The sequence below is a fragment of the Notolepis coatsorum genome, assembly GCF_963971535.1.
Source record: "Notolepis coatsorum genome assembly, chromosome: 1".
Taxonomy (NCBI): domain Eukaryota; kingdom Metazoa; phylum Chordata; class Actinopteri; order Aulopiformes; family Paralepididae; genus Notolepis; species Notolepis coatsorum.
The window spans coordinates 14,780,097-14,802,230 of NC_140165.1; the positions used below are offsets into that span (position 1 = coordinate 14,780,097).

The 22,134-nt window shown below is 44.9% G+C and overlaps 1 protein-coding gene across 1 annotated transcript in view; it reads left to right on the forward strand.

Annotated features, from left to right (window-relative positions):
* ecrg4b (ECRG4 augurin precursor b) overlaps positions 1-21,030 on the forward strand; it is a 34,219-nt gene extending 13,189 nt beyond the window's left edge. The window contains exons 3-4 of the mRNA XM_084327907.1: positions 4,344-4,507; positions 20,705-21,030. Coding sequence (XP_084184033.1) covers positions 4,344-4,507; positions 20,705-20,857 — 317 coding nt within the window. The 3' untranslated portion in view covers positions 20,858-21,030. The remainder of the gene's footprint in view (positions 1-4,343; positions 4,508-20,704) is intronic.
* Positions 21,031-22,134: the final 1,104 nt, after the last annotated feature.

The window sequence follows — 22,134 nt, forward strand, 5'->3', positions numbered from 1 at the left end:
CTTCCCGGTGCTTCCATGGTTACCCCTTAGCTACCCTGCTTGCCCCTCAGTTCCTCTAGACCAGTTGCTCTAGACCAGTTCTCTAGACCCAGTTTCTCTAGACCAGTTCTCTAAACCAGTTCTCTAGACCAGTTCTCTTGCCCAGTTCGCTAGACTAGTTCTCTAGACCCAGTTCCTCTAGACCAGTTGCCCCTCTGCTACCCTAGTTACCCCTCGGCGACCCTGTTTCTTTTGCTAGCCCCACTCTTGTGGTGGCTTCCCCTGCTGGCTTGGCCAGTACCTCTTGTTTTGCCCCCTGCCACTCTGTCTGTATTTGTTTTGGGTCGCCGGGTGGCTCCCGTTGAGGGGGGGGTACTGTGAGGTTTTGCCCGCTGCTCACCACCTTTTCTCTGTTTCTTTAAAGCCTACTGTTAGAAATTCCCTTCTCACTCACTCTCTCTAGCCCCCACCCTCTCGTTCTTTACTCTCGTTTACTCTCAGTGGCCACACCTGGACTATTATCAATTACCTCTCGCACCTGTGGTGGCAGGCTAATTAGTTCCCCTGTGGGCTTTAAATACCAGGGCTCTTCCCCTCGTTTCGGCGTGGGGTCGTGTTGTATACTTGCCGAGTCATATTCTCTAAACATCTAGACTCTTTCGGGAGATCCTCTGTCTGCCTATTCTGTTCCATTCTCCGGCGTCGAGATGTTTGCTCCAGCCTTCGCCAGCTGTCGCCGTTGCCTGTGGGGGAGACTGGTCTGCGCTCCCTGTACTTCCACGGGAGGCACCCCAGCGTTCCACTACAGACCCCCGCGCAGCTGTTCGTCCTGACGCACATCCAGACCAGCGCAGACGCTCTCCAGTCCTCAGCGCGCAACGCGCATCTTCCAAGGACGCTCGAGCTTGGCACGCTCTCCAGACCAGCGCGCAACGCGCATCTTCCAGACCCTCGAGCTTGGCACGCTCTCCAGTCCTAAGCGCGCAACGCGCATCTTCCAAGGACGCTCGAGCTTGGCACGCTCTCCAGACCAGCGCGCAACGCGCATCTTCCAGACCCTCGAGCTTGGCACGCTCTCCAGTCCTCAGCGCGCAACGCGCATCTTCCAAGGACGCTCGAGCTTGGCACGCTCTCCAGACCAGCGCGCAACGCGCATCTTCCAGACCCTCGAGCTTGGCACGCTCTCCAGTCCTCAGCGCGCAACGCGCATCTTCCAGACCTTCGAGCTTGGCACGCTCCTCCGTACCAGCGCACAGACGCGCATCTTCCAGACCTTCGAGCTTGGCACGCTCTCCAGACCTCAGCGCGCCGACGCGCATCTTCCAGACCTTCGTGCTTGGCACACTCCTCCTCGCAGACGCACCCCGAGGCGTCTCACTGTTCCGACGCGCACACCAAGGTGTGGCGCGCACTCTGTTCCTCGGCTTCGTCAGTGGCTACCCGGTGGACGACATCCTCGCCACCGCCACTGTTCCGACGCGCACACCAAGGTGTGGCGCGCACTCTGTTCCTCGGCTCCGACAGCGGCTACCCGGTGGACGACATCCTCGCCACCGCCACTGTTCCGACGCGCACACCAAGGTGTGGCGCGCACTCTGTTCCTCGGCTCCGACAGCGGCTACCCGGTGGACGACATCCTCGCCACCGCCGTTGTTCCAGCACTCTGTTCCTCGGCTCCGACAGCGGCTACCCGGTGGACGACGCCCTCGCCACCGCCGCTGTTCCAGCGCTCTGTTCCTCGGCTCGGACAGCCAGCCACCCGGTGGCGATGCCCTCGCCCCGTTGCTGTCCCTGTACCATTACGCATACGCCTGGGTGAGTTTTGATTGTGATGTCACTCACCCAGCGTAGTGCCCTTGCCCCCCGTTCCCGCTGCTGTCCCTGTACCTTTACGCATACGCCTGGGTGAGTTTTGATTGTGATGTCACTCACTCAGCGTAATGCTTTTTGCCCCCGTTCCCGCTGCTGTCCCTGTACCTTTACGCATACGCCTGGGTGAGTTTTGATTGTGATGTCACTCACTCAGCGTAATGCCCCTTGCCCTCGTCTCGCTGCTGTTCCCCAGCGTATTGCCTCCGTTAGTTCTCTCTTAGTTATTAGTTTGGACATTTCATCTCCCACTCTGTTTTGTTCTCTCGTGGATATTATTTTGGACATTTCATCTCCCACTGTGTGTTTGTTCACACGAAGATAGTATTTACTTTGTTACTTTGTTTTGGACTGTTCTGCATCTGCTCTGTTTTTTCCCTTTGAATATTAACCCTCTCCTCTGTTCTGCAGAGCGGCCCAGATGTTTTCCCACCAGTCCCCAGTTCCTCCCTGTCCCCAGCCCGCCTCCGCGGTCCTCTGTCCCCAGTTCCTCCCTGTCCCCAGCCCGCCTCCGCGGGCCTCTGTTCCCTCTGTCACCAGAACCTGGCCCTCTGCTCCCCAGTACCTGTCCCTCTGTCCCTAGTTCTCCTAGTCCCTAGTCCTCTATCCCTAGTTCTCCTAGTCCCTAGTCCTCTATCCCTAGCTCTCCTAGTCCCTAGTCCTCTGTCCCAAGGCGTTCCCTTAACCTTCCCTTAGGCGTTCCCTTTTCCTTCCCATAGTGTTCCCTTTTCCTGCCCGCCTCTTAAAGGCACTTTACCTTCCCCTCTTGTGTTTCCAGTGTTTTGTGTTTTCTCCCTTAAAGGGACAGTGCCCTTTTTCCCTGTTTCTAAATAAATGTCTGTTTCTTGGCAAACCATCATACCTGTCTTGTGTTGTGCGATTGGGGTCGGTTACAAACCATAACAATAAAGCCAGTAGCCTAAAACAAGAATGGCTACAAATAAAGGCAAAATTCTGAATAGGGCAGAGATCAGCAATACACTTCAATATAACAAGCGTGACCAGAAGGATAGCCAACACTAGGAAATGAAAAAGCAGTTAACACTGCGAGATTCAAACTTAAATAGACTCAGCTTTTCCATAGGCACAGCTGCACTGAATCAGGTGCAATCAAGCCCACACACCTGCCGACCCATTAGGCAATTAACCACAGAGACCAGTGATTGACAGCTATCCCTCACAGGAAGATGAAATAAGGCAAAAACTGTTACAGTGTGGCATGACGGTGGTGGAGGTGTGTAGAACCCAAGCGCAGACAAGCAGAGGAGGCGGAATGCGAAGGTTGCTCTTTCACAATAACACTTATTTATTGTAAACGATGGAGCATAATACGACAAAGAAACACTTTGAAAAGGGAAAACAAAATGGAAGACAGTAGTCCTCAAAACGGGATAAACAAATACTAAATAAAGAGCGAGACAACTCAGTCTCCACAATGATTCTACACGAGAATAAACTTCAGATAACAATATGAAATACAATAAGGTAAGCACGACACCAACCGCGGTATCCAAGTTACCCTCCAAGTGGGAGCGATAACAATGCTTCAGGTAGTACTCACGCCTGTGGACAGCGTAATGACGCGACAGGGAAGTCAGGGCAGACCACACTTAAATACACAGACAATTAGAGACATGAGGGTGATTGGGAACTAGACACAGCTGGGTTGGAACAGACTGAACAGAATACATAACTGGGTCGAAATATAAATACACACACTGAGAACAACACTAGACTAGATCACAATACCAACACAGACAGGGGAGACACTAGGCCAGACAGGGGAACATCACAGACAACAGATGCACAGACAGCAGATTAGTGATGATAACAGAGAACAAATTAATAACAAAACAATAGAGATGCACCAACTGAATTAGGCCACAAGATGGCAGTAGCGTATTGTTCATGAGTGGAGGAAGTCCATGGACAGGTGGGGCAGGACCGGGGGGGAACGTTACAAAAAACTATGAAACGTGACCCTTTCTCCTCCCAACGTTTTAACCCACGGAAAGATACAGTTCAGGTGCGGCTGGGTAGCACTCGCCTACCACCGCAGAGACTCTGGGATTGAATCCAGCTGTCAGTGGTACCTCCGGCTTGGTCAGTCATCCCTATTAACACAATTGGCGGTGTTAGCGGGTGGGAAGCCGGTGGAGTGTGTGTCCTGGTCGTTGTAAACTGCGACTCCTACTGGTCGGTCGGGGCGCCTGTTCAGCAGGGAGGGGATCTGGGGGAAATAACGCAAACCTCTGCATGCGTTACGTTCCCCCAGTGAAATTCCTTGCTGTCAGGTGAAAATAAGCGGCTGGCGACTCCACATGTATCGGAGGAGGCATGTGGTAGTTCTACACCCTCCCCAGGCTGACAGTGGGGCAATGCGCGTAACGGCCAGGAGGGGAATTGGCATAACGACATAAAATTGGGATGGGTGAAAAATACAGAAAGCCCCGGGCGACACTCACCTCTCTCTTCTGCATCCTCTCTGTTTTTAGCGAGCGGTGAGACGGGGCCCGAGGTATTGACGGTGGTGACCCCGGACAAGGCCAAAGAGTTCCTGACTCCGCTGCGCAGGCCCAGGAGGAACCTGTGGGACCGCAGCAGGCCAGACGTGCAGCAGTGGATCAGTCAGTTCATGCAGATGGGCTACGATGAAGCGGTAGGTGTAAAGTGGACGTGACACACGCTAACACACCCTGGATTCAAACCTGCGGGGGCCTCCCGCGTGTGAGAACAGAATGATAATAATAATAATAACTTGGTTTTATATAGCGCCTTTCATAAAACCCAAGGTCGCTTTACATAGGGTGAAAAACAACAATAACACACATGGTGGACAGATATTAGGGGTCAAAGGCCATGTTGAAGAGGTGAGTTTTGAGTTTTTTGAAGGAGTCCACAGTTGGGGCGTTGCGGAGTTCTGCGGGGAGGGAGTTCCAGAGGGTGGGAGCTGCCACGCTGAAAGCTCTGTCCCCAAAGGTCCGCAGTCGGGTTCGAGGGAATGGAGAGCTGACCAGTGTCCGAGGATCGCAAGGACCGTGACTGAGTGTGGGGGTGGAGGAGGTCAGTGAGGTACTGAGTTGCCAGAGCATGGAGGGACTTGTAAGTGAGCAGGAGGGTTTTGTAGGTGATGCAAGATTTGGTGGGGAGCCAGTGGAGGTGGATGAGAGTGCGGGCGGATGTGCTGCCAGGGTTTGGAACCAGACATCTGTACCAGTTAGCGATGCAGGGTTGAGCTATAGATGTTAGAAGGCTTCAGGCAGAGCTGCTCTACTGCATACAGATGCTCACCTGGGTCAGCTTTTGCTATTATTAATTCAGCATCGTTTGTAGAACCGGGGGCTATTTTATTCAGTTGTAGGGCTCGTTCTAATCTAATCAGAGAATAATAATAATACACTTTATTTGTATAACACATAATTTCCCTCTTTTCTTTTCTTTTCTTTTCTTTTCTTTTCTTAATTATTATTATTATTATTATTATTATTATTATTATTATTATTATTATTATTATTATTATTATTATTATTATTATTATTATTATTATTATTATTATTATTATTATTATTATTATTATTATTATTATTATTATTATTATTATTATTATTAATCTTATTATTATTATTTTCTTAATATTATTATTATTCACAGTTTTTCACATTAGGATCTAACCCAATAGGCCACCTTGTTTATGACAATAGACAAGAATAAAAATAGTAAGATAGAATAGACAGAGTAAAATAGTGCAATAGTGCAGTGCAATCAAAAATAGTAGATTACTGTAGCATAGACATAAAATGAGCACCTAAGTGCAGACATATAAAATCAATTTTTTTTTATATAACCTCTTTTTATCAGTACCATCGCATTACAACAGGTTGCAGTTTGAGGGTCAACATTGTAAAGTGTGCTCACACTCTACAACAAGCTGTCCATGATTGGACTATTCCCATTTCTCCCCCCCCCCCTTTGCTATCCCTTATAAAGTGTTACGTTTGTTTAAAGTAAAGCATACACCCACCCGCCCCGACAAGAAACAATAATAATAACAACGGATGTATACACTTACATACATACATGCATACACACATAATAATAATAATAATAATAATAATAATAATAATAATAATAATAATAATAATAATAATAATAATAATAATAATAATAATAATAATAATAATAATAATAATAATAATAATAATAATAATAATAATAATAATAATAATAATAATAATAATAATAATAATAATAATAATAGATCAAATTTATATAGCGCCTTTCATAGAACCCAAGGTAGCTTCACAATCAGGACAAAAAATAGGGCAAGGAAAATAGGGGGGGGGGGGAAGAGGGGATGAGGGAAGGTAAGGGATAATGGACCTAATCTAATCTAATCTAATCTAAACTAACTGATGGGGGAAAGCCTTGGTGAAGAGGTGTGTTTTTAGAGCGGATTTGAAGGTGTCCAGGGTTGGGGCGTTGCGGATTTCGGGGGGGAGAGAGTTCCAGAGGGTAGGGGACACCACGCTGAAGGCTCTGTCGCCAAAAGTCCGTAACCTGGTGCGAGGGATGGAGAGGAGACCTAGATCAGAGGATCGTAGGTTCCGGGATGGAGTGTACTGGTGGAGGAGATCAGACAGGTACCGGGGGGCGAGGGCATGGAGGGATTTGTAGGTGAGGAGCAGGAGTTTGAAGGTGATGCGGAACTTGACTGGAAGCCAGTGGAGATGGATGAGGGTGGGGGTGATGTGCTGCCAGGGCTTGGTGTGAGTGAGAACCCTGGCAGCTGAGTTCTGAACATACGCCTGTCCAGGGCTTTGCTGGGTACCCCGAACAGGACTCCATTACAGTAGTCCAACCGGGAGGTGACGAATGAGTGGATCAGGGTCTCAGCCACAGAGTCTGAGAGTGAGGGTCGTGCAAAAAGAAATTAACCCATTAGAACCCACACCCATTTCATCATCATCAATCATCATCAAACCTTTATTTGAATAGGCAGGTTAATTAAGAACAAGTTCTTATTTTCAATAACGGCCTATTTCTACATTTCTACTTCAAGGAAAATTATGAGGGGCATAGACTGACTAAATAGACTACAAAGAACACATTTCTGAATTTATTTTCAAAATTGCGCCCCCTAATGGCAAAGATCTGAAAAGTTACATATATGTCACATTGGGCATTAAGCATTAAACTTATTCCTAATTCCCATGTAGTGCACTACCAGTGCCGTAGCGGAGGCCCCCGCAACCCCCGCGGTGCGGGGGGGCCCCGGAGCTTAGGGGGCCCCGCCCCCACTGTAGACTATCCTCTTAGATTTCGTAACGCGCACAAACAGGGCGCAGACAGTGGAGCCCAGTATGGTTCTGCGGGGCTGCAGCTGGATGCATCTCGCGCAGAGGGCGGGCCCCCCCCCCCTCCCTGCTATGATTTGCTCACCTGCGATAGGGCTAGGCTGATAACTAATGTTCATTGGCAGTGTTCAAAACACAGCGGGAAGCGCCGGTAAAAATGCCGCAAATATCCAAGCAAGCGGCGGTGCTTAGAAAAACAAGATGAGAGCGAAAGCCGAACAGGAGATGGCAAAGCTACGAAAAAGAACATCATTGTTCCAGCAGGCAGCAAAGGTAGACTGACTCTAACATTACTAAAGAATGCATCGGCAGTAAGCTCCCCACCCAGGCCGGCCGCCGCGCCGCGTCCACCGCTATCAACACGCCGGTCCAGGCAGACAGACAGCCCAGCCAGGCCCCCAGCCACGCTCCAGCCGCCGAGACCCGAGACAGGTTAGAAGAATATAACGTTTTATTCGCCATAACCAGTACGAGTAGCCTACAGGTTACATTGGAACTGGAATCTAATCCGTTAATTTTTTAGTACATGGTTTAAGTGGCCGCGATGTCCAGTGTGATGATAATAATGATGTGTGTTGTAGCGGGACGGTCACGATATGACATGGCACGAGATTATGGTCATTGTAATTGCGAGGATTTACTGAAACTGCAAGTAGTGTCAGAGCCTGCATAGGCGGAGGGTGAGCTCGACATTAGGGTCGGCTGTAATGGGATGGACCTCGTGCCGAGCGCGCAAGATTTTCTCACTTTATTATTGATTTAGTGGTCTGCCCTGCGGGGGGGCCCCGACATATTGCGCAACGCCACTGTGCACTACATGGTACTACAGGGTACTACAGAATACCGGTAGTAAGACCACCACAATGCCATCTCCCATGCATGGTCCAGCAGTGTCAGAAAGGTAGGTGGGGGAAGGAAGGGGGGTCATGGGGTTGGAAGGAGAAGGGACTTAAGTCGTATGGGTTTTGAAATTAAGTAGGAAGGGCTGCCATGTTTTGTAAAAAGTATTTGTGTGGCCTTGTGTTGTAATAATAATAATAATAATACATTTTATTTGGAGGTGCCTTTCGAAACACCCAAGGTCACCTTACAGGGCATAAAAACAGAACAGTCAAGATTAAAACAATGATCTTGGCAAAAGTGTCAGTGGAGTTATAAAAACAAGACAAACAATGTATACGTATGAAATATAAAACAGTGGCACACAGGGTGCAGTTATAGTGAGTATGCCCAGTATATGCAAGGCAGTTAAATGACAAGATTAAGAAAATAATAAGATAAACAACAAGAAGTATAAAAAACAGTGAAGTTAAAATAACAGACAAACAAACAGCAGGGGGTAGGCCCTATTGGGCAGTGACGGAGGTTATAGTGAATATGCGAGTTTGAACAGATGAGTTTTCAATTGTGATCTGAATGATGAGAGTGAGCCTTGTGTTGTGAATCAAATTTTGGTGGCTGCCTTCCAATTGAGTAGGATGAGGCGTCTGGCAATAAGTGAGGCGAAGGCCATAGCATTAGATTGCCCAATAGATATAGCGGCGTTCTCTGGTGTCAGGCCAAATAATGCAATGAGAGGACATGGGTCAACATTCACAGCAAAAATATCTGAGGAAGATTTAAAAATGGAACTCCAGAAAGGGGCCAGTGCTGGACAATGCCAAAACATATGGATAAGAGCAAACCAGGGGCTTGGTGGCACCGGTCGCATGTGGAATCCATGCCAGGGTTTATCTTCACAAGTTTGGTCTTTGACCAATACAGACGGTGGAAGAGCTTGAACTGTATCAATGAATGGCGGGCACATATTGAGGATGAGTGTATTCGGGAAAGAGCCTTTTCCCATTCTTCGTCTGTAAATTGATGGTTTTAGATCTTGGTCTTATGGCCAATACTGAAGAAGGTAGGGATAAGGATATGATATTATATAGTTTAGATATTGAGCCTTTGGTTGCAGCCTTGACCTCCAAGATATTGTTAATCTCAGTTTTTGGAGGCATATGGGGGAACTGAGCAAATTTATTCTTAACGAAATCACGTATCTGCAAATATCTGAAAACATTTGTTTTTGGTAAATTAAACTTTAGGGACAATTGTGTGAAGGACATAAATGAACTGTCTTGGTGCAAGTCGTAAATGCTCAAAATGCCATTATTAGCCTCTTAGCAAGCAGGGGCCCACATGTGGGCCCTTTTTAGGACGATTTGCCTTGCACTTTGGCGACCCCTAGTGGCTCGGGTGTGCATATTTTGTAATACAATAATATTGATATATACAAAATCCGACAAAATCCGTTCAGTGGTTCTCAAGTTACATGCCGGTATTTGAGGCTTGTGCAAAGTACACGGTATTGCGCAAAATACCACTCCTGACTCTTGGGGTTCTAGTTCCGTCAATCATTTGGCGATCTTGAAAATGATTGTGGAGGGTTGTAGCCAATGAGTGTGGCTTTCCAATGATACCCCATCTGGGGATGTATGATCTAGGATCTAGGTGAAAAACTAACAAGCAAAGACAGGAAGAGAATGAATTGAAGTCTATGAGAAAACGGAGTTTTTCATTGTACACAGTTTACCAAAATCACTCCTAATCACAAATTTCTGAATGGACATGTACTACATAAGGCTTCAGGCTATGGGTCAGTCTGGATTTGTAAGCCATACCACCTTCTGGGGAAATACGACCTCTGGACTATCTACTACAGAAAAACTTGAGTAACAAGTTTTTCTACAACTCAAGTTCAGACCTATGTTACTCTATTTCATTAGCACTAAAAGTGAATTTTCTTTCTGGAAACAGAAACTTCAGAATGTCATCTTTCAAAAGAGACCAGGCTCATGCATGTGCTATAAATATAAAGTATGTTGTTTTGGTTTGCAAAAGAAGTATGCAGTCCTCAGAAACGAAAACTAAAATAGCCACTTTTGGGGGCGCAGGTTAAGAGGGACCAGTTGCTGAAGGCTTCATCCACCATAGAGGGAGGGAAAATTAAGTTTTTGTGGACAGGTGAAGACGGTGACATGGCGTGGAGACCAAAGTGTTTTCTGAACTGGGTCCAGATACGGAGGGAATGTTGTACCAAGGGGTTGTTGGTGTACTGGGAGGTTGTGACTGGGAGTGGAGAGCAAAGTAAGGACTGCAAGGGTGTTCCAGTACAAGATGCCCATTCCATGTCCACCCATGCCGGCACCCACTGACAGAGTCCGTAATGGGAATGACTCCAATAAAGAATGCTGGGAATATTTGCAGCCCAATAGTAGGCCAGGAAATTGGGTAGTGCAAAGCCTCCCTGCGATTTAGGCTTCTGGAAAGCAGTTTTATTTATTCTGACTGGACGTTTATTCCAGATAAAATCTGCTATTGCCCTGTCGAGGGCTTTAAAAAATTACTTTGGAATAAAGGTTGGAATACTTTGAAATAAATACAGACATTTCTGTTCATTTTCACGGTATTCACTCCAACAAGTGATAAGGGAAGTGATGATCATCTGGTAAAATCCTGCTTAGTGCGCTCCAGTAGAGTGGTGAAGTTAGACGCTATGAGTTTAGAGTGTTTACGTGTTATCATTATGCCAAGGTAACGGAAGCAGCTTGGGGAAAGCTTAAAGGGGAACAAATCACAGCTTTTTTTACAGTGCAATAAAATAGTTCTGGATTATGTGGTGGAAAACCAATGTGGGGGAAAACCTTTTCCCCAGCTTTTGAATGAGGGGGGGGGGGGGGGGGGGGGTATTTGTGTTGGGATCTGACCGTTGTCACCTCAAAATAACATGGGGGATAAATATAATAATAATAATAATATACTTTATTTGTATAGCACCTTTCATACAGGGGGTTGCCGTTCAAGGTGCTTTACATCAGTAAGAAATAAGACATAAAATCAGTGTAAAACAGTGTATTACAGTGGCTAAAAAACTGATAGCATCACGATGGATTCAACCGAAAGGTCTGGATTCTTACATATCTCCATGTGATTTATCTAGAAATATCTACAGCAAGAATTTTGGGTCTCAATGAATCCAAATTGACAATGTGGTTAGAAGTGGTGGAGAAAATAAAAGCTAGCATATAATGGTAGTGTCTGGTTAAGAGCGAATGAGAATGGATGGATTATCCATTGAGGGGTCCAGGGTGGGGGGTGCGAGCAAGAGCATATGTGTGTAGGGGAATAGATAGCAGGTATTAGGGGCATATCTTGTATAAGACATTTATTTAAACTGTGATTTAATTTGATGTGCACTGTTAACAATGCTTGTATATCTAATCGTGTGTTGTCATGTTTGTTTATGTGTTTGTTTAAAAAATAATTAAAAAAAATAATACAAAAAAAAATAAAAAAATACGTGTAAAACAAGCAACAAGAGCAAAGCATAAAGTGGGAAAAAATAATGCAGATATATTACAGTAATCAACATCATATCAGAACCTCACGTTCCAATAGGCTTCTTGAATTTCTGTAATCTGTTACAAAACATGATAAAGGTCATAGTATGCACCCAGCGGATAGGGGGCATAGAATATATTTTTTTTTAATTAATAGCAAGGGTTAGACAGGGGAATAAAATTATAATATTGAGGAATGTAATTACGACTTTCACCTTTTGTCACTTCAGCAACTTCAACTCTTGACTGCGCTTACACATACTCTTAACGTGACAGTGGAGTCTTTCGTTTCTCCTGATGAGAAATTAGACAACAATACCCTCCATGCCGGAGCTGACTAGCACCACACCGATACATATTGTTGCTGTCTCCCATACTTTGACCCTTCTAACGTCTCTCTCAGGGCCAGCCTTCTACTTTAAAGTAGAACTCGAGTCAACTTTTGCCGGATGCAAGTTCTCCCACAGTGGCCGATCCATCACAGCAGAAGACAAGGGATTGAGGGGTTAGAAAACTCACAGCATGACGTCACACAGATGGTCCGTCCGCACCCTGCGGGCTGCGGCAATGTGCCACATTGTTGGATCTGATCTGAATGCAGCCTCAGGGCTCATGTAAAAGGGGATGATGAGGAAATTAGATGATAGAAAATGATTACAGAACGCATCAATCACAAAACATCAAGGCATAAGTAATCATTCAACTAGATACATAACACAAAGCATTTAGTTAATATTATGTAAAACCACAGCCTTTTTACTCCAGAGATAGCACATCTAGCCTCATATGTTTCATTTAATTAATCGGGGGGAAAGGAAAACAGTGCTTTAGCTCATACATGGGTAGCTTACGATAACACTGATTTTTATTGCTGCTAGCAGTGCAACTACTGTATAAACTGATGTAATAAATAAAACATCATTCCTCGTGGCATAGTGTCAGGCCTGGCAAACAGCCACAGTGTCCGTAACCCTGGCAACGATTACCTCCCGACTGTTTACATTATTTTTATATATATTTTTTAATGTGACCAATATCGCTTCCATTGAACTGGTCACGCCCCTGAACTGAACCGCATGCACGAACGAACAATAATGATAGATGGGGGGAAAAATTCAATCTAGAGTGACATAAAAGCCACATTAAAGTCACACACATGATGGTCCAATGGTAACTTGACACCTTTAGCTTCAGCTACAGACAGCTGAGTAGGTATTGACAAGAATATACACTTCTGACCTGGAATTCCTGGTAAATATCAATGGGGGCTTGTTGCCAATTTCATATTCATGGTTCCTTTGGTAGAAAACCCATATTATATACAAATTGTTATTCAATATAGAAAATCATTTAAAAAACCTGTTAAGCTGTAGCCCTATTTTCAGAGATTTTGCCTAAAGGTACATACATGGAAGATTGCTCCACTTCTACAAGGTCAATTTGCATGTTCTTGGTATCTAGGTAGGAACATCTAGGGACCTGGGGGTATGTATTCCCAGTGTCAGAAATATTGTGTCTGTTACTAGGCTTGAGTAAATTGTAATGAAAAAAAGGAGAATATAAATTATGATTTATTTTTGCATCTGTGCCGGTGAATAACACCATGTTACAAATGTGCAACCACAAGCTCTCTCACTGAGCTCATTCAGCACCTTCTCGAGATCAAGTACATTTACATTTACATTTAGTCATTTAGCTGACGCTTTTATCCAAAGCGACTTACAAGTTCTGTGCGACAAGACAGCAAGAAGGGTATAACTCTATCAGCTGAGTAACAATGTTCATCAAAGTGTTGCGTGTTACAGTGTAGGTTAGTTTATTAGGACAAGTGCATGACAGTAAGGTTAGTCGGGGTTATCATTTCAGATAATGGTTGAAGAAGTGAGTCTTTAGTCGACGGCGAAAGATTGGACGGGATTCGGCTGTCCTAACTGGGATGGGTAGTTCATTCCACCATTGTGGGGCAAGGACTGAGAATAGGCAGCTTCTCTTTGATGACCCTCCGGGAGCTTGGATAGGAGTAGATCTGAGGCGGCCAGAAGATGCAGAGCGTAGGGGTCTTGAGGGTGTGTAGTTAGAGACCATTTACCGGAGGTAGGCGGGAGCGGTTCCCTTTGCCGCACGGTATGCTAGGTCGAGGGCCTTGAAGCGGATACGTGCAGCAATGGGGAGCCAGTGCAGGTCCCTAAGAAGTGGGGTGACATGGGCCGACTTCGGTAGGTTTAAGATCAGGCGGGCCGCTGCGTTTTGAATGAGTTGAAGAGGCTTGGTGGCAGTGGCCGGGAGGCCAGCTAGCAGTGCGTTGCAGTAGTCGAGGCGGGAGATGACTGTTGATTGGACGAGGAGTTGGGTGGCTTTTTTTGTCAGGAATGGGCGTATCCTTCTGACGTTGCTCAGGAGGAATCTGCAGGTTCTGGTTGTCGCTGCGATGTGAGCAGAGAAGTTCAACTGGTTGTCGAGGACAACACCAAGGTTCTTGGCGGTCGGGGACGCGGTCACAGCTGCATTCTCGACTGTGATGGAGAGGTCGGTCTACAAAAAAATCTAAGCAAATGAATAAAGGAAAGATGATTAAACAGAAGGATTTGTAGATACAGTAATAAATGATAATCGATTTTAATTATAAATTCATATTTGACCTTGAACTTGACCTTGACCTTATTATGGCCAAATCATACATCTATGGATAGGGAAAAGGCTCCTCTTTCCAATGGCAGTGTTAAATCTGGATTTAGTCATTTCCTCACGGTTTTACAATAAAAGAGATATAATCAGCATTTTTCCGCTAAATTCGCATTTTCGGTAAATCTTATAAAACATCGGTAAAAATGAAAATATACACTTTGACTGCTGTTTTGATAGGGTTAAGGTCAATTCGCGATGTGCCACTTTGCCGACCTCTAGAGGCTTGGGAGTGCATTTATTTTAATACAATATATAGAATTAAAGCCCTATTTGTTGCCTTTTGATTGCCTTTTCAGGTGACAAAATCTGTTCAGCCGTTCTCGAGTTACATGCCGGTATGTGAGGCGTGCGCCAAAGTACGCGAAAGTACACATTACCACCCCGACTCCTGGGGCTCTAGCTCCGTCAATCATTTGGCGATCTCTAAACAGACAGGGTTGTAGCCAATGAGTGTGGCTTTCCAATGATACCCCATGATATGATAATTGGGGATCTAATACGGTCTCTATTGATCGATTTATGATAAAGAAAAGCAGGGTCACACTTACAGCTTAACAGTTTTTTTTTTTTTTTTTTTTTATCTTTCTTCCCCTCCTTTTTCCCGATGTTTCTCCCATCCCACCCTTCCTGGTTGTTGCATACTTTCCCCTACTGTTGGTCCGGGAGACCGGAGACTGTCACATGCTTTCCTCCGATGCATGTGCAGCCTGGGGCAGGCCAACCTGGCCGCGCAGGTTCTCACCGGGGAGAGTGTAGCGTGTGGGAGGCCACACTATCTCTCCTTAGTTCCAACCCTTGCTGAGCAGGCGCCCCGACCGAACTGTAGGGGTCGCTGTCCACAACGCCCAGGACCCACCCTTCAGCTTTCCCACCCCCTGATACAGCCAATTGTATCAGTGTGAGAGGCCAGCCAAGCTGATAGCAACGCCGGGAGCGAATCCAGTGTCTCCCGGTGTTGGTAACGAACGTAATCTCCGTGCGCCACCTGCCCCCCACAGCTTAACAGGTTAAGGATTTGAAATACATCTGGAGCGGCCCTTTAACAAACCATACTGTAAGCGTAGAGGATGCATCATAGCATCGTAATTGCGGTGGGAGGTTTGGTCTACCACAGCCAAACAGATCCTTGCTAACTTCAGTCAGTCTTCCAGGGATCACATTTTTTGTAATTTTTATTTAAATTTTGTTCTATAGAACTAAACATTTGGACTATTTTGACGTTTCAGAAGAAACTTACATAGGTAGTACAGCTTTAAGCCACTTCTTTCCCACCACGGCCCTGTAACTCATTACCCGCTCCAGAGCCGCTACCTCTCTCGTGTGGCCAGAGGGGCTTTCTGTTCCTCCACCGTGTCTCCAAGGCAAACAACACTGTCCTCAAGGCTGCCAGTTTGCATTAACCTGTTAATCTGTAGACCGTTTTCGCCTAAAAGGTACATGCCTAAGTAAATGGAAGATTGCTCCACTTCTGCAAGGTCAATTTGCATGTTCTTGGTATCTAGGAACATCTAGGGACCTGGGGGTATGTATTTCCAGTGTCAGAAATATTATGTCTGTTACTAGGCTGAGTAAATTGTAATGAATACATTTATTATGATTAATTAAAATGATTAATTAAAAATTGATGCGGGGCACGAGAAAATGCTCACTCATTCACCACCTTATTGAGATCATGTGTACAAAAAATCTAAGCAAATGAACCGCGGGAAGATGATTAAACAGAAGGATTTGTAGATACAGTAATTAATGATAATCGACTTTAATTATAAATTCATATTTGACCTTGAACTTGACCGTGACCTTATTATGGCCAAATCATACATCTATGGATAGGGAAAATGCTCCTCTTTCCAATGGCAGGGTTGAATCTAGATTTAGTAATTTCTTGCGGTTTTTACGATAATTAGCATTTTCCGATAAATTTGTATTTCCGATAAACGTATAAAACATCGGTAAAAATGAAAATATACACTTTGACTACTGTTTTTGATAGGGTTATGGTCTTTACGCTTGGCTACAAAAAAAATATTTAAAAACATTGACCTCTTAACACTTTAATCGCCGGAAACGCCGAAACTCGTCATTGCCCGCCATGCTCATTCTGCCGAAGACGCCGTAACACGTCTTTGATATCAATATTTCAAAAATCTGTGATCGAAATCATATTTCTCTCCCGGGGACCTGAGATATACTGCTGAGCTCCACTCAACTCTCTAACGGTTCAAGAGCGCCATCTGGTGGCCGATCGGCAGATCGCCCAACAGGAAGTCATGTGGATGAAGTGGTGCTCACCCATATTTCGTCCGGGCACTCGCTATCATTAGCAGGACTCCATCTTGACACAGTGAACACCGATCGGTGCACATAACTCGATAAACAACATGATTTGGACGTATATACTATTATACAACCTGGAAATGGATCGGATATTTCGACATCCCATAATAGAAAAAATTCTATTCCACGCTCATCCCCCAACGGCGCGAGGAAGATACGGTGAGTTTCAGCATTATTTTCTAATGTCTGCTATACTAACTGCTCTGATGATCATATGACCCACACTAGATGAATGATATAACGTTGCCCACGGAATTATAAACGACCCCCCGCCCATCCGGTCAACATCAGATCATACGTAGTAACTTCTAGAAGTACCTCCAGTTGACATTTTTTATCTGGCACCGATCGCTACCAAACTGTATTTGATCATCAATATAATGCATTTGGGGCTATAAATCAAGTAAAAGATAAAAACATACTTATACTTTAGACCGTATTTTAGTATGAATATGTGAATGAAAAAGTATAACGTTGCTACACCCTGAACAATAGATATAGGACATTGAATGGGCCATAATAATGTCAATTTAGCAATACAATTTAAAAAGTTATAGCCCTGCAAAGAAGGGGAACTTCTCCATAGACAAATAGAGCTGGCTAGGGATGGTAAATTATGAATTTAACCATGGCGATCAAAGTGTTAACATCCAAGGGCCCACATGTGGAAGATTATTTGCCCACCTCTAGTGGCTCGGGTGTGCATTTCTTTTAACACAATATATAGATAGAATTAAAGCCCTATTTGTCGATTGCCCTTTCAGGTGACAGAATCCGTTCAGCGGTTCTCGAGTTACATGCCGATATGTGAGGCGTGCCCCAAAGTACGCAAAAGTACACATTACCACCCCCGACTCCCGGGGCTCTAGCTCCGTCAATCATTTGGCGATCTCGAAAACATTTGCACAGGGTTGTAGCCAATGAGTGTGGCTTTCCAATGATACCCCATGATATGATAATTGGGGATCTAATACGGTCTCTATTGATCGATTTATGATAAAGAAAAGCAGGGTCCCCCTATAGGGGGACCTTAAGGCTTAACAACGAAAGACTCCCAAACAGCTGAACTTTATATCACTTTTGTGTGTAAACGTGTATATGTGTGAGTGTGTGTGTGTGTGTGTGTATATATGTGTGTGTGTGTCTGTGTGTGTGGTCAGTTTAACAAGCTGGTCTGCATGATTGCGCTAATGGGCATGTTGTGCCGACACCTGGTGCGCTCAGCTGCCCCGCTGTGCGTGTGCGTGTGCGTGTGTGTGTGTGTGAGTGTGAGTGTGAGTGTGAGTGTGAGTGTGAGTGTGTGTGTGTGTGTGTGTGTGTGTCAGGTCTTCCTCCAGGCGATTGTCACAACACGCCGTAATATTTAAAGGCAGGATTTGTGAAAAAACTGATTGTGGCCTAAATGTCAGGATGCAGCTGCCTCCAAAAAAATAAAACACATCGGTTTTATTACCATATAGAAGAAACTGGCAGCCAAGCATCCAGTTCATGTTTAACTTAACGGAACTGTGGTGGAAAATATAAAAAAGTAGCCGAAGCTATTAACTTACTCAGTCCAAAGAACTCAATCAAAAGTTTTTGTATCTCATTGTTTGCATTTGTACCTCATTGTCTGCATTTTTACTTCATTGTACTTAGATTGTACTTAGGTTGTACTTTAGTTTATATTGTATTGTATAGCTATTGTATATTGTATATTATTGTATAGTGTTATTCCTCTTTTACTAACTTTTTTACTGTATGAAGCACATTCTCAGGGGCTCATATAGAACCAAGCATTTCACCGTAAAGTACAGTACGTGTACCTTATGTGACAAATAAAAACAAACTTGAAACTTGAATCAAAGTATCAATACAACATAGTAAGAGTTAGGCTGGATGACTCTCAACCCAGTGTTTAGCTAGGACACCAGGGAAGATCTTCAACATCTTTATACATACAACACTGGAAAGGGTGGGGGACATAGGAACACACGATGTATGACATTTTGGGGAAAGGTGGGGGAGGGTTTGTTGGGGTTAAGAATGAGGGATGGGGGTAGGAAGGGAAGATGGGTGAGGGAGACCAACGGGAGTCTTAATAACCTCTTATTAAGGTTTCCCCACCGGCACTTTGGCGACCTCTAGCGGCTCGGGTGTGCCTATTCATTTATTATGTTGAATTAAAGCCCTATTTGTTGCCTGTCGATAGCCGTTTCAGGTGACAAAATCCGTTCAGCGGTTCTCGAGTTACATGCCGATATGTGAGGCGTGTGCCGAAGTACACGGTATTGTACAAATACCACTCCCGACTCTCGGGGCTCTAGCTCCGTCAATCATTTGGCGATTCCAAAGATTATTGGACATGGTTGTAACCAATGAGGAGGGCTTTCCAATGGTACCCCACCTGGGAATGAGCGAATCAGGGATCTAGGTGAAAAGTCACGAGCCAAAACAGGAAGAGAATTCTCCGTCGAATGCATTGAAGTCTATGAGAAAATCTTCGATCTTCGATCTCACCTTTTATCAAAACCGCTTCTAATCACTCATTTCTGAATGAATTTTTATGAAATTCGGACATGTACTACAAAGGACTTCAGGATATGGAACCATGGTGTCTTTTCAGCCATACCAATGTTTTTGGAAAAACTACTTCTGGACTACTAACTACTACAGAAAAACGTGAGTAACACGTTTTTCTACAACTCAAGTTCAGACCTATGTTACTCTATTCCATTAGCACTAAAAGTGAATTTTCTTTCTGGAAACAGAAACTTCAGAATGTCATCTTTCAAAAGAGTGAAAGTCAAGTTAGACCGCGCTCACAATAATTGACACTGGTGCTGCAATCCCGAAGATATAAGTAGAAAAAAAGCAGGAAGCCGGACCAGCACTCTCAAGTTTCGACAATTTTAATCGCAGCCGGATACAACAGACATGTTTCAGAACAGGTGTATCCGGCTGCGACAGGTGTATCCGGCTGCGATTAAAATTGTCGAAACCTGAGAGTGCTGGTCCGGCTTCCATCTTTCAAAAGAGACCAGGCTCATGCATGTGCTATAAGTATAAAGTATAGTATTTTGGTTTGCAAAGAAAGTATGCAGTCCTCAAAAACGAAAACTAAAATGGCAAATTTTGGGGGGCGCCTGATAAGAGGGAGTTTTAACTTCCACAGAACACACCAACATTATGGGATGTAAGCTAGTCTAACTTAGCACAAATGAATGGAAGCGGAGAGGTGTTTTTGACCAACAGCTAGGCTAGCTGGTCCGTATCCGCTTCCATTCATTTGTGTTAAGCTGGGCAAGCTTGCAGCCGGATAGCTTTCTACTGAACGTGCAGAGAGGAAATTGGTATCTATCTTCTTGTTTGACTCTGGAGAAGACGGTAGTGCTGATGTTGGCGTGTCCCTTTAAATTCACTGGTATTTCTCCCGCAGAGCGAATCACAAGGCAAACTTGTGACTAAAACTAAACGGATCAGAAAAGGTCACATCCTTAGAAACAGGCTACAAGGTTGCTACTGGGAATCTTTTTTTATCCCCGAATCCCATCTCGAACCTTGTTTGCTCACCGGCAGTCTGTGGCCTAACCAATTTAATGATTACCACTAAAGATTCCTGATACCGTTGTTCTCATTATACAACCCTCTCTCTCTCTCGCTCTCTCTCTCTCGCACTCTCACACTCTCCCTCTCTCTCCCTCCCCCCATCTCTCTCTCTCTCCCCCTCTCTCTCCCCCCCTCTCTCGCTATCTCTCTCCCCCCCTCTCTCTCTTTCTCTCTCTCACACTCTCTCCCCCCCTCTCTCTATCCCTTCTCCCCCCCTCTCTCTCGCTATCTCTCTATCTCTCTATCTCTCCCCCTCTCTCTCTCCCCCCCTCTCCCCCCCCCCCCCTCTCTCTCTCTCTCTCTCTCTCTCTCCCCCTCTCCCTCTCTCTTTCTCTCTCCCCACCTCTCCCTCTCTCTCCCTCTCTCTCTCCCCCTCTCCCTCTCTCTCTCCCCCCCTTTCTCTCTCTCTCTCTCTCTCTCTCTCTCTCTCTCTCTCTCTCTCTCTCTCTCTCTCTCTCTCTCTCTCTCTCTCTCTCTCTCTCTCCCCCCCTCTCTCTCTCTCCCCCTCAGAGACTGGAGACAGACCTCTCCTACTGGATGGACCAGGCGCGGTCAAGCGACCGAGGACGCCAGCAGCATCGTTATGACGACAGCGCCCCCGTAGGTCCCCAGGACCCCAGCTCATACCGACACGGCGCCAACGTCAACTATGACTACTATTAAAACTCCCTCGTGCACGCATCATTCATCTTCGCCCCCTGATGTCGGATCACACGTGCACACGTCTGACAAACAACGTTGCCTCTTTTGCTTCCGCACAACACGCAAAGCCCCCACCAGTCAACATGCGTTTCAAGCTAAATATCGGATCTGATTCATTGTGTTGGGACCGTGTTGTTGTAATCTACACTGTGTAGTGCAATGCAAATAGTTATGAAAACAATAAATTCACACAATGTGATTGGTATCAAGCGTGCTCCTATATCTGCGCACACATTTCACAGTAAAGTTATTTGAGAAGAGATTAGATTGGATTAGATTTGATTCAAATGTATTGTCATCATACAGCACAAGTACAGTACATTGAACATTTGTTTGGCATCCAACCAGAGTGCAAATGTAACAGTAAAGTGCAATAGTAATATACAAGGTACAGGTGATTAAACTGGGTATAAAATATATACATTAGTACTACTGAGTATAGTGCGAATCAGATGTATGTACAGAGTTGTAGTATCAATATGTACAGTGATACAGGTATAAGATAAGATAAGATATTCCTTTATTGATCCCCTTGGGGGAAATTCAGGCATTATAGCAGCATGGGGGAGGGGGGAGGGGAGGTACAGGTAGTAGAAGTCCTGATACAGGTCATAGAATTATAGTACAGTGGAGAAGTAAAAATACAAATATAATAAAAATAGGCAATGTAAACAATATAACAATATAATTAACTCTGGCGCATATGGACAAGTAGGCAGTGTAAAAAGGTCAAGGTGCAGGATGAGGGTATGTATGCCCTCTCAGTTATTTGCCCTACGATAAATATAGTAATATATATATATAAGCAATAATACACTCTCAAGCTTCGCTCTCGTGGCTGCGGGCGCATCACAGCCGTGGCAATATTCCTGGTATTCCACTGGTTCGAGTGTATTATTGCTTTTGCGGTAGATGTAGGCCCGTCCTCTTTATATATCCAGTCATTTATGGTTAACGGGTACGTTAAATCAAACGTAACGTTGTCCGCGGAGACGGAGTAGGTCATGTTGACAGTTTCCATTTGATCAAGTCAAGTCAAGAGTTTTATTTGTCACGGCATACAAGCATACAGTGAAATGCGGGGGGTCTTGCCCGCAACGATTGTGCAATAATACAATAATGCAATAATACAATAATAAGAATCCAATAGGATGAGAATAAGACATTTGTGCAATAATACAAGTAATAAGAATTAGACATAACAGGTATATGTACATGAAGTTTACAAAAAGCATGGT